The 13073-nt window shown below is 40.7% G+C and overlaps 1 protein-coding gene across 1 annotated transcript in view; it reads right to left on the minus strand.

Moving 5' to 3' along the window:
- FAM120A (family with sequence similarity 120 member A) overlaps positions 1 to 13073 on the minus strand; it is a 103542-nt gene that overhangs the window by 4625 nt on the left and 85844 nt on the right. The window contains exons 13-17 of the mRNA XM_061200626.1: positions 9079 to 9288; positions 7132 to 7315; positions 6405 to 6542; positions 3935 to 4076; positions 3374 to 3470 (exon numbers count right to left, since the gene is read on the minus strand). Of these exons, the coding sequence (XP_061056609.1) occupies positions 3374 to 3470; positions 3935 to 4076; positions 6405 to 6542; positions 7132 to 7315; positions 9079 to 9288 (771 nt within the window). The remainder of the gene's footprint in view (positions 1 to 3373; positions 3471 to 3934; positions 4077 to 6404; positions 6543 to 7131; positions 7316 to 9078; positions 9289 to 13073) is intronic.

Consider the following 13073-nt stretch of genomic DNA (forward strand, 5'->3'; position numbering starts at 1 on the left):
GGAATTAACTGTGATTGCATATGACCTTAGGAAGAGACTGAATTATACACTTTAAACAGGTGAATTGTATAGTATATGAGTTACATCTCAAAAAAGAGAGGAAGAGACGAAAAGGAATCAAGAGTATGTCGAACACTGAAGACAGACCCAGAAGGACTAGTACAACAGGAGCACCAGAGATGAAAACAAAGCAAAGCAAAAGAACTGAAATGAAAAACTAGTAATTCAAGAAAATTTTCTGACATAAAACAAATTTGAAATTGCATTTGGAAAGAAAGCATTGCATACTGAGTGCACTGACCAAGAACAACCAGCAGCAGGGCATGTCACTAAACTTTGATGGAAAAACGAAAACAATTTAGGCATTTAGGCCAAAACAGCAAATGACTTCAAAGGGAAAGACAATTCAATTATTATTAGCCTTTAACAGCAAAGCTTTATAACAGAAGAAAATCATATAATGTGTAAGTCACTTGAGAAGATGTGAAGCAGTATTTCTAATTGCTAGGAAAATAAACTGTTTTCAAATTAAACACTGTTTTCCTAAGTCTTCCCTAGGAATGCACTAAAGAAAGAGCCTTAGAGGGACAAAATGGACCAGCAGACTCAAGGCTGGTGGGGCACGGGACACAGTTATCTACGAACCCTGGACAAATGTGGCTGAAAGGAGTATACTTTGGACAATGTAGACCATAGTAGCAAAACTGTGAGGATGACGGGGGAAAATGGGGGAAGCATGTACCAACATTTTCTTTTCATTGTTCCCAGTGATTGTGCTGGTGATGGAAGAATTAGCTATTCCTAGCAGACTGTGTATGCAATGTGGAATGAAGTAAATAATGAGTTATGGGATGTTCTAATTTAATCATCCTCCGGGTTCTTAGGAACCAAGATTCTCAGAAGGGAAGAAAAGACATACTGATATAAACAGTAAAGGTTAAGTCAAATTCCTGAAATCCTAAATTTGAATAAGAGGAGTCAGTTTAATTAGGGAGGAAAAAAGCAGCAGATTACATGTATATATGTTTGTGTGTGCATAGTATACGTGAGTGTGCATGTGTACACCTTTTCCCTCTAGCTCTGTTCATAGGAAAAGCCTAGAAATGGTGATTTGGTGTAGAAGAAAGAACATAGAGATGTAACAGAAATGAGACTAAATAAAAGCCTATAGTCCTCAGTTTGAACTGGAAACATCAGTGTGAATTCATGAGAATCATACCTTTAAAAAATACAATAAAAAGGCATATCGGTTGTATGTGTGTTTACATATATAAAGAAACAGGACTCCGTGTGTCTATGTACACAGAACACTAGGAACCGTGACTGACCCTATGGCAGCCAGGGTCCATTGGTGCTCCTACTTGAAATGCCATTTCTCACTAAAGAAACTGAGAAACTAAGAGAAACGACTGTCACTGGTCTGCTGGGCTGGGTGATACACCAGATAGGAAGCTACTGAAGACTAGAGGTCACGGCAAAGGGCCCAGTGGCCAAGGATGGGTGAGGTGAGCTACAAAAAACCATGTGTTGACCTAGTTCCTGTAAGGGCTGTAATACTCAGGCACCAAACAGAAAGCAATGGGAAGCATCTTTTTATAAAAATACCCCGATAAATAAAGAAAAAGAAATGACTGAATGAGAATATCTTCATTTTGCAATCTGCAGTATATGAACGGATTAACAGGTCCTAACATAAAAATAGATAAGCATACATGAAAGCACACACTACAGTCTTGCCACAGGGACAAACTGAAGTCTGATGCAGCATCCAGATCCAGCTACCAGCGGGCAAGAAAGGTCAGAGCCACATGGGGAACAGCACCATGAGTATGAGTGTGCACTCGGCAAAAGCCAGAAGTCTGTAGGTGAAATAACCTGGGTTGTCCTTCAATAGATAAATGAAGGAAAAGAAAGGGAGGGAGGGAAGCCTGCTGATTCAGAGACTTAGAAGACATAGCAAACTATAAGAAAATGAACACAATTCAACATCAGTGTCTAGGAACGCACATGTGAGCGATAAAACCAGAAAGAGACAAGGGAGAAATAACTGAGTGTAAAACTCCAGGGTTGTAGTTATTTTGTGCAGAGGGAGGCAGGAGGTTAGTGTTGGGATTGGGCCCGTGAGGGGCTCTTGGTATGGCTGGGAAAATGCTATTCATCACACAGGTGATGGCTACATGGCTATTTGACTTATAACTCATTAAGCTACATTTGTGTGTGTGTGTGGTTTTTGGTATCTAGGTTTTATATTAAAATAAAAATAAAAGTGCTTAAGCAACATAGGGACACATATTCCCCACTACCAGCTTAGGAAAGGCCCCTGTATCCACCATGAATGACCATAACGTACAACCAGAGGCATTTTTATAGGATGAGCTCTGGAGAACCAGTAAGAATGAAGTTCTCCTCCCTCTTGTAAACCTGTCGAGAGACCGAGAGTGCCTCTAGCTCAAAAGGGCATTTTGGTGAAGGCTGAGGAAGGTCAGGGTGGGGCTACAGGAGAGCCAGAATGAGCTTAGTACCTCCCCCTTGCTGGATGCTGTGCTGCAAAGAGGGGCTGCCTGGGCCTGCTTTCAGGAAAGAGACTGCCTCTGCACTTGACTTGCTTGATGTATTTCATCAAAACAGAAGCTACCAAGACGCTAAGATCACCTGGCAAAGGCAGAAGTTTTATTTTCTCTTGGCCAAGTAAGTTTCCAAATATGGGTTATTAATAAATGAGTCACAAGAGTGTACTCCTCTTAATGTTTACAAGGACACTATGGGAAAAAACTGTGTACTTTGACTAAACGCCATAATTCAGTAAGTGAGACAACATAATACATTGTTAGGGCTGATTGGTGTTTTAAAAAGATTGTTCTCAAGGGGAAGTTCATCAGAATCCAGGTCCTAAAATGGAATATCCAAAGCTGAAGAAAGTTCTAGCTCTTTCATGAAGACAGACGTGACTTTATTTTCTCATAAGCTGATCCTTTCAGGGAACAGCTAGTCACGATGGTCCAGGAGGAGAAAAAGATGCACTGTTCCAGGATTTAAAGTCACAATTTTCTTTTAAATCCTAAATGTGATTTACCTACATAATGTTTTATAATATAAACAGCATTAATAGCTCCTGGATTATTCTCAGCTAAATTCCTATGTACAGCATGTGAACACGAGATCATGCTCTCTTTACCACAAGTGATGCTAAAATGATCTGGGTCTGAGGGAATGTACATTTGGTAAGCACCATGTGCCGCTACTGTGTTAGAAGCTCAATAGCTACAGAAACATTCCGACACCCCTCCTGTCTGGACACAGGCACTGAAACACTGGCCTGGGACGATGAGGCACCCAGGAGTGAACTGGTACTAGCACTATGTTGTGTTATTACCTGAATCGCACCCTGGTTTTTATAGCCTCTGCCATAGTACCTTCCACCTCTTCCAAATGTTCTGATCACTGGAGTGGAAATAACTCCTCTTGGACGCCTAAACACACAAAAGAAGATGAAAACAAGCAGACTTGAATCTGTTACAGATAACATTTAAACATTTAAAATAATATCAAATGGATTTAAAGGTGTCTAGTCTATGCTATAGGAAGCACAAACTTTATTAAATCATGGTCACGCCAAAGATTTAGTCCAAGTAATCAATCTTATTTTTTTGGTACATATCCAGTGTATTCAATTTTAAAAATAATGCACTTCAAAAATGATTTTTTAAAAACATTAAAAAATGGTTGCGTAATTTTTGGAGAATTATTTAATAAGGGTTTAAATAATTACATAATGCTATATATAATGGATTCCTATACAACCACTAAGAATGATGTTAAAGAAGAATGTATTTAATGATGTAAAAATGTTCCTAGTAAACTCATGATTAAAGTAACAAGTAAGAGGCTGTTTTTTTAAGTTTATGCAAATACATTTTCATTGTTCAGAACTTACCCTCTTGCTGGTCCTCCAACAGAAACTACCTGTAGGGGGAAAGGCCCACGGCCTCCACGGCCCCGTCTGCTCCCAGCCCAGTGGCCAACCACGGTGCCAGCTATTTCTAGCTTCCCTCCCTGAGAAGGTATAGGTTGGATTCCTGCACAAAAGTAGATGAAAAAAAATCTTTACAATCACAGGACTAGCAAAGAGAAATAAGCAAGCAATTTCTTTTCAAATGTGGTTTCCATTTCATATGAAGCCCCTTTCTCTTGCTTTGTGAAGACTTGTTTATTATGTGAACTATCTATGTGCACAAGTTTGATTTTAATGGTTTTATTTTTAAGCTGTTGTTAAAAATACACCTGAAAGTAAGACAACTGTGTTGGCTATTTAAAGAACCCATGACAACTGAAATAGGTTACAACTGCAAAATGAGCACGGCTGTTAGGTAGAAATAGATCCAATAAAGTATTGGGTGCATATGGCACACCTTCTATATTACCAAGATGGAAATCTGCAAACTCAGAATGTCTTTCTCTTTGGGTAATTACTTACAAGTTTACTACCTTAACTAAACATTACAGAAATTAATCAGTAAAGCTAGCCTGTTACTTCTTATTGCATTATTAAACGATAATTTCCTTAGGCAGGGTTACAAATATTCATTGTATTCACTAACTTCTATTAATTACTGGTAGCCTGCATATTCTAAGGTTTTCTGACTTACCTAAGAAAATCCTCAAACAATTAGTTGGTACCAAAATTTCTGATAAAAACAAAACAAAACAGAACCTCAAGCATCTTCTTTTCTGGCACATGGAATGGATTATAATAAATTCTCCATCATCTTGGTATTAGCCATGATGATTAACAGCCAAGTAGCGCTGTTCAACAAAATCTACAACAAGCCGTACATTTTCTAGTGGCCACATTAAGAAAGTACAAAGAAACACATGAAATAAATATTAGTAGTGTATATTTTAGGGAGTTCCCTGGCAGTCCAGTGGTTAAGACTCTGCGCTCCCAATGCAGGGGGCATGGGTTCGATCCCTGGTCGGGGAACTGAGATGCCGCATGCCACATGGTGCAGCCAAAAAAAAAAAAGGTATATTTTATTTAACCCAATATACCCAAATTAACATTAATTTCAACATGTAATCAATATAAAAAACAACTACTAATGAGACATTTTGCATTCTTTTTTCTGTATTAAGTCTGTAAAATTAGATGTGTGCTTAGGACACAGCTCAGTTTGGATGAGCCACAGTTCAAGTGCTCGAGAGCCACATGTGGCCAGTGGCTACTATACTGGACAGCACAGATCCGAATTCCAGACACAATTTGGTGGAAGTTAAGAAGCAGGTTCCTCTTGTCATTTCAGACTAAAAAACCACTTCTGACCAAACAATGTTCATAGTCAGAACTCCCCCCTCCTGCCCTCCCTGCCACCACAGTATTTTATCACAACTGCAGGCCAGCATAAGTTTCCAGGTAAGGGTTGCAAGAAGCTGAAGCCGATTGTGAAGCAGAGAACACACGTTACTGTGCACTGCATAATGCGCAGTAACAGGAGGAAAAGCACCCTGAACAGCCGGGAGAACTAAGGGGAGGCAGGAGAGGGGCATGCAGTAGGAGAGGAGAAGTGGCTCCTACAGCTACAGAGAGAGGGCAGCATTCATCTGTAAGAGTCTTACTGCTACAAAAGATGTCTCTAGGTAGCTTCTGTAAGTACGCAAGTAACTGAGCTGGAAAAATATTCCCGGTCAAGAAAGGCTTGCCTATCCTAAAAGTTCTTCAAAATTGTATTTGAGTGATCCTGTAATGTAGACTTGATAGCCATGTTTAGATCCGCAGTCCCAAAATGTGGATTTATGACAAAGTCACAAGTCGTGGGCTTCAAAGTACAGCAAAATCACAAGATAGTATTTCAAGACTAAATGTTAAGACTTTTTCTCTCCCTCACAAGCCTAATACAAATAAGAAGAGAAGCAATGGGAATTTAAAATAGACTATTTATATATCTGATATTAGATATTTCTTTAAAAATGTTTCTATGAAACATACTGTGATAAAGTTTTTTATGCCAAGAATTGTACAATGCCCTTAGAATCTTCTATACAAGCATCATCCTCTTTACCCAGAGGGGGCTGTTAGGGAATACGACAGGAAAAAAACGTCACTGGGTATTACTGGGCAGCCTGTTCTATCACAGGAGACAATGGTTAGGAGGCCAGGTGCACAGAAGAAGGGCTGTGTGTGGACACACACTGGCCCCTCTGGAAGGCAGAGATGGGCCACAGCAAAGCTGCTGCAGAGACCTGGGGGCAGGCAGAGGCTGGGAGAAGAGCAGCAGTGAATGCCAGAGTGGGGACCTATCAGGAAGGATATGGTGCTGGAGTCAGGACAGACGAGGAGGAAGAAGAGCCAGAAGAAGCGGGAAGCTGCTGGCGAACAGAAGCTCTAGGAGGAGGTGTGGCATAATTACCGCCCTGTGACTTGCTAGTCCTGCTGCTGTCACTGCCTGAGAAGGCTCCGCAGTGTCCTGCTGCCGTCGCCACGCGGAAGGCACGGTAAGCGCCTGTCGCTACAGTTTCCCCATAGGGGCCTCCAAAGCCACAGACTCCTGTGGGACCCGGGTGGAGAGAGATGGGAGAAGCCATGAGGAACTGGGTTCAGGGAGAGCCACCAGTGGGCTTTCAGGCAGAGCAACCCCCATGTCCTTCAGCTGTTGTTCTTACACCATCAGCTGCCAGGGAGGAGACTCCTGACCCCTCTTGTCAACAACAACACTGAAATGTCACCTTGCCTGCTCTTGGAGGAGCCTCTGGAGACCAAACACTATTGTTGTGGGCTCTGCCACAGGCTTGGGAGGTGGCCTTAGTGGAGGAGAGCTCCGCTGACCCCACACATGAGAAAATCTTAAATCACAAACGTGGGCAGAGTTTTCAGCTACACTGACCAATTTTAAAATCTTATCTCTGCAATAGCTTTTGTAGTTCCCGCTCCCTTTCCCATACATAATCTCTTCCGGGATCAAGTTTGCTCCTTTCTAATGTGAAGAGATGTTGCTGCAAACTTCATAACTAAGCCTGTCAATTATTTACAAGGTCTCAACACAGCAAGATATTGCCCACTAAGAAGGCCTGCACGCTGTACGTGCGTCTGTCTCCCCACTCTAGCAAGTCCCTACATACAGCGGTGGACACACTCACCTGCAAAGCCCCGCCCTCGGCCCTGTGCTGGTGGGACGGGCCCGAAGTGCCGTGGGTACACGGAGGTGGGGTAGAAAGGCAGCGCCGCTGGCGGTGGGAAGGGGAGCGGGTGGCTCTGCCGGGAGAAGTTCAGCCCTTCCAGGATGCTCTGCCGCATCTTTTCTACCTTGGCAGCTTGCTCGGCCTGGAAGTCAAGGACTGGCATGTGAAAACTTCATTCACAAGGTTTCAATTGAATTGGAAAGAACAGGAAAGAAATGAGACATGCTGACCACTGTGCCATGCCTACTTATTTACCCATAAATAACACAGTCACGATCTGCTCAGTGACACTTGTTTACAGAATGCAAACATGACCCCAAAAGCAAAAATGCAAAAAAAAAAAAAAAAAAAATTAACAGATACCTCTTCATCTCGTAATCTTAATCTTATAAAACAAGAATTTAAATTTCTACTTTCTCAGCATATCTTCAGGTGAGAACCATTTACTATAAAGTTTATTAACTGAAAATGAATTTGGTTCTCAAAATCAATGACTAAGTCCAGACAGATCATGCTCACAGCCTTCCTTCCACTTGTGGACCAGGAGGTAGATGATGCTTAGTTCACATCTTTAAAATTTACTTTCCTATCCATTTAATTTTAGGTCAGGTATTTACTGTATTTTACAGAGAAGGAACTGAGGCACAGAGTGATAGATGCTTTTTAAGGGAAGCCTGGAGCTCTTTGAGACTGGACAGGACAACAGCCCAACTGATCTGTCTGTGGGGCTGTCTGTGAGATGACTGTTCAGTAACCTGCACAAATGTGGACAATACAACTTGTGTTATGTCAAATTCCACTGTGAATAAACATCAGAAACATTCAACTTGAGTGTCTTTTGTTAATAAATACATAAATATGTACACCAGCAACCAATCTTTAATCAGAGAAATTGAAAATCTGCTTACTCTGTAAATCTGTCTTTAGACTGAGCTTGACTAAAGCAGCACGTGGGAGAATGCATATTTTGTAGTCTAAGGTTAAAAAGCTTGCAGCACATGTGAGCTTATTTTATACAAAGGGACAAGATAACCTCATAACCTACTTCACTTTATTTTTAAATCAGGATTTTTAAAAAGTACAGTCAATCCTCATTATTCATGAGTTCCACATCTGCACATTTACCCACTTGCTAAAATTTACTTGTAACCTCAAAATCAATACTCCTGGCATTTTCATAGTCATTTGAAGACATTTGCTAAGTGGGATAAAGTTTGAGTTGCCACCTGAGCTTGAAGAAGACAGCATTGCCTTCGTGTTTCAGCTGTTATACTGTAAACATGTGTCCTGTTCACTGTCTCCTTAGTGCCACATTTTTCGTGTTTTTGTGAATGATTTTGCTGTTTGAAACGGCCCCAAGAGCAGTGCTGAGTACTGACTAGTGTTCCCAAGTGCTAGGCTGTGATGTGCCTTACAGAGAAAATGCACGTGTTAGTTAAATGAGCTTTGGTGAGGCTGACTTATAGTGCTGTTGGCCATAAGTTCAATGTGAGTGAATTAGTAGTGTATATGCATTAAGAAGTATTTAAACAGAAACACACGTAAAACAAGGTTATGTATCGACTGTTTGACAAAGATGATGTGACGGGAGGCTTGCAGGAACCTAACCGTATATTTCCCCTAAGAGCAAAGGTTCAGTATTTGCTAATTCAGTGTTCAAGGCGAATATATAGAATATAATTACCGTGAATAATGAGAACCAAGTGTATATCCTGAGCTGGGCACTGAACTGGCATTTAGTTACACACTGGGCTGGGCCCAATCTAAATCAAATTCCTGTCACACAGGCTCATTACAAATTCGGTAGGAAAGACGACAGATTAGCCAGCGAGCGTTATTTCATTCTGGTTGGAGGTGGCCACCCGCTCCTCCCTGCCCCAACCAGCCTGCTTTCTTGCAACTGACCTGACCATCACAGAGGTCGATGAGTGGGGTCTTTTCCCGGCTTGCTTTGAGGAGTTTGGACTGGAAGAGCTTCCCATCAAAATACATCCAAGGACAGCAGTGTTCCCAGGGCACTGGCTGGCCACACGCGTCGTTCGCAAACAGGGCCATGTCCACGCCACTCATAAAGAGAGCTGACAGCTGAATGCCGCGGGGGTCGAGGTTCTCAATCTTTAAATGGAAAAGAGTGATTTCTATGGAGTAAGAGTACTACAGTATCCAATTCTTGCAATGTCTGACTACAACTCTCCACACGTAATGAGCACACCCCTCAACCAAATGCCCCATAAGCAGCCCTATCACTACCTTACAGTGACTTAACACTGACTTGTCTGAACAGAAAGACTTATGTTATTTAACAAATTTAAATTTAAGAGACTGTTTTATAAACATACTGAAATATTTCAATTTGGAATTTGTAAAGAGTTACACAAGTATAAAGTAATACTGTATTTAAGGTGGACACATGACAAAGTAACAAATTATTAATAGTCTCCTTAGCAGTTAAGAAGCCCACAATTCATTTACGAAATAAAATTTTACACTGAAGATTCTAAACACTGGTAATATATTAATAGAAATGTTGTAAAAAGGAATATTCTATTAAGATTCTGCATTTTTCGAGCAGTTATCTTAAAAAATTACTTGGTATAATTTCATTCTAAAGTTTGTACTTTATGTTTACATTATTTTATATGTTAATGTTTTAGATAGCAACTTATTAATGAGACTGTCAAAATGTTTTAGGAGAAATGGATAGCTTATAAATGAAAGAACACAACAGCAAAAACATTGTATTTGAACCATGCAGACTATCAGAATCTAAAGACTTGTATCTGTGGGTTCTTCTCACTCAGTCATTAGTGTTGTGAGCCTTCCTTTGTACACACAGCCCTTTCTTCTAGCATCTAATGTGTAGGATAAGAAACACTGACAAATACAGTCAACTCTTGATTATCTGTGAAGGACCTTGTTTGTGGATTATCCAGGACTGAGTTTTAACTGTCCTGGTTTCTGTCTTCCCACCTTCCACGCTTATTTTCTAAGGTGATGGTATCTTGAGAATGCAGTCTTTATGGGTACCAAACTAAGCAATGCCTAATTGTGGCAGGTAAACTGGCTTTTCATTAAAGATAAAAAAGATGACTCCAGTGCCAAATACTAATGAATTTATGATTATCTGATGTTTTGTGCTGTCAGTGTCAACATTCCCCATTATCAGCTAACACTGTGTTTTCCAACCCCCTCCCCCCCCCTTTTTTTTTTTAATTTGAAGTCAATGCAGTAAAGAACTTCCTGAACCTGGAGAAGTCTGTCCACCCCTCCCAGCCCACCTCTGCTGGCTCCTGCTTCTCTAATGTAGTGTCAGAAAATGGAACTAATAAACATGTTCAGTTGAGGGCAGGTGGGGTCAGGATGATAGAATTAGATGCCTTTTTACATTTATGAGCAGAAAAGGGGAGAGAAAGAGGGTCAAAATGGAAAAAAAAAAAAGTCACCTAACTTACTTAGATCCCCACTGGCCTTGCCTTTCTCTGCACTGCAGAAAGGAAGTGGAAACTCCCTTCTTCTGAGTCCTGAGGCAGAAAGAGGGAGTTTCTCCTCCCTAAACACTGACGCTGTGGGAAAGTGGCACAGCAGCGATGCCAGCCCAAGCTTGGAGGCTGCCTGTGCAGAAACCCATCCCCTGGCCCCTCTGCAGGGACGATGGCAACCAGGCCTCTAGCCGCTCTCTCACTGTCAGCCCACAGCCTTCCAGGCCAGAGGAGGGAGGACCAGGTCAAGGCTGAGGGGAAGGGAACGATGGTGCCGATGCTGCTCTAAAGACGTTTGCTTTATAACAAAGTGCCAGCAGGGTCCTTCTGGTGAAATCCGATACTGCTGTCATTTCTTAGTCACTGGTGGTGTTGGTCATACCCACCCTTAGCCCTTATTTAACTAATATAGCTCAAAACCATTTTGGGCAGATGGCCATCTGAGTGCTGAGGCTAAGAAATGGGAGCCAGTGCGTGGAACACAGAAGCACCCTAGTTAGAACAAGTAACCTCCCAGTGAGCGGATGGGAGGAATGGATAAATCTACATTATCCACACACATATATATTTATTTTAAATGGCCTCATCATTAGTTGAAGAACTGTGTTTTTACGGGTTTAAAAAATGATTTTCAAGTCAATTTGTTTTAGAAATAACAACTACCATTAATTCAATAGAGAAAAATTCTTAAAATAAAAACTGCCTAAATAATGTGAATAAAATCTCAATTGCTGTGTGGATTTCACTTCATTCAAAAAAACTTTTAATTACTTTACGTGGTGTTTTATATTTCATTCCCTAAATGTTAATTACACACATAATACTATCTAATATTTACGGGGCACTTAACAAATATGTATCAGACACCACTCTAAGTATTTTTCCATATACTATTTCATTAACATCTCAACAATCTCATGTATGATACTGCTGTTAGTACTCCATTTCATAGATGGAGAAACTGAGTCACAGAGAGCTCAAGGTCACAAAACTGATCTGGTGGCACCAGAATCTGAACCCTTGATCATAGAAATGGTTGCAATATTCACATTCCAACCTCATTCTCTTATACCACATAAGATAAAATATTCACCATTATTCAAAGTTCCTCAACTAGAAAAATAGTGACAAAATTTTATGATCTTACAGGAAATACAAATATAGAATGTATCTCTGGCCAATTAGTTCAAGAACCAAATTCCAGTGAGGTTACTTGGTCCAACTTCTATTACTGGGCAACAGACTCTTACTTTGATTTGTCATATTTACCTATACGCACAACAATTCTTACAGGTATCACAGACATGCTGCACGTCCCTACTACTGTCTTTAAAGCTCTTCATTTTCCATCTTTTAATTCTGCACTTGGCATGTGAAACTGTTAAAAGAATTTAAGGCAATTATAGGGATGTCAAAAGCAAGGGAGAAAGAAACTGGATAAATATTAAAACTGTGCAAAGGTCCTTCTCCTCATCCTTCACCCGCCCTCCTCCAAACACAGCGTCAGTGCTGATTTTACCTTAGTCATTATGTTTGTGCTGGTAACCTAGGAGAAGCGCCACAAAAATAAACCAGGGAAAAAGTGAGGGCTGTCAATCATTGTCATGGATCCTCAAGGAGCCACGCAGAACACTCAACTGTTCAGGGTCGTGGCGGGAGGACAGAGACTGGACAAGACGAAACTCTTGCAAATTCATTTAAACCAACGGTTTCAACATCTTTTCCCACCAAACCTCCTAACAGAATAGCCATCAAGAGGCCAAACTGTTCAAAATTAGGTCTTTTCTTTCTCTTCTCCTATTTATTCTCAAAGCATATAATGGACAAAAATGGGAGAAGAAAAACAGGATCTGGGCAATCCACAAACTGGATAATGGCCCCTAAAACAACAACAAAAATCAAGAGTTGACTATATCCTCAACAGGAAAATGGTATTTTATAGAAAAGCATCGTCATTGCTTTTGAAATATCAAAACAACTTTAATGGTTAAGTGAGAAAGCAATTCTGAAATTTACTTTTCTATCACTGAATTTTGGGACCCTCAGTCTCTGCATAGGGATTTTTGTTCATTTAAATAATGATTATTCCTATCAGTTCTCAATCTGATAGCTGAGAGGATCTCTGATCTTAAAAAACCCCCAACTATCTTTCCCCCCAATGAATGCTGTTATTTTCCCTTCCAGCTCTTTCAGAATTTATGGTGCTCATGAATGAAGCACTAACGATGCAGGCTGTCCTTGGTGAAAGGAACACAGACCTCCAGACCAGCAAGACCCAAAGGGATAGTGGTGGGCCTGAAGTAACTGCACATAAAATGGGTCTTTCTAAACACAGCTCTAGAAACGCCTGGCTTTAGATGAAGAATCAGGAGAAAATTATGAAAGCACTAAGACCTCAAAAGAACCAAAATGAAAGCTTAG

This window comes from Eubalaena glacialis, chromosome 9 (genome assembly GCF_028564815.1).
Source record: "Eubalaena glacialis isolate mEubGla1 chromosome 9, mEubGla1.1.hap2.+ XY, whole genome shotgun sequence".
NCBI classification, from domain to species: Eukaryota; Metazoa; Chordata; class Mammalia; order Artiodactyla; family Balaenidae; genus Eubalaena; species Eubalaena glacialis.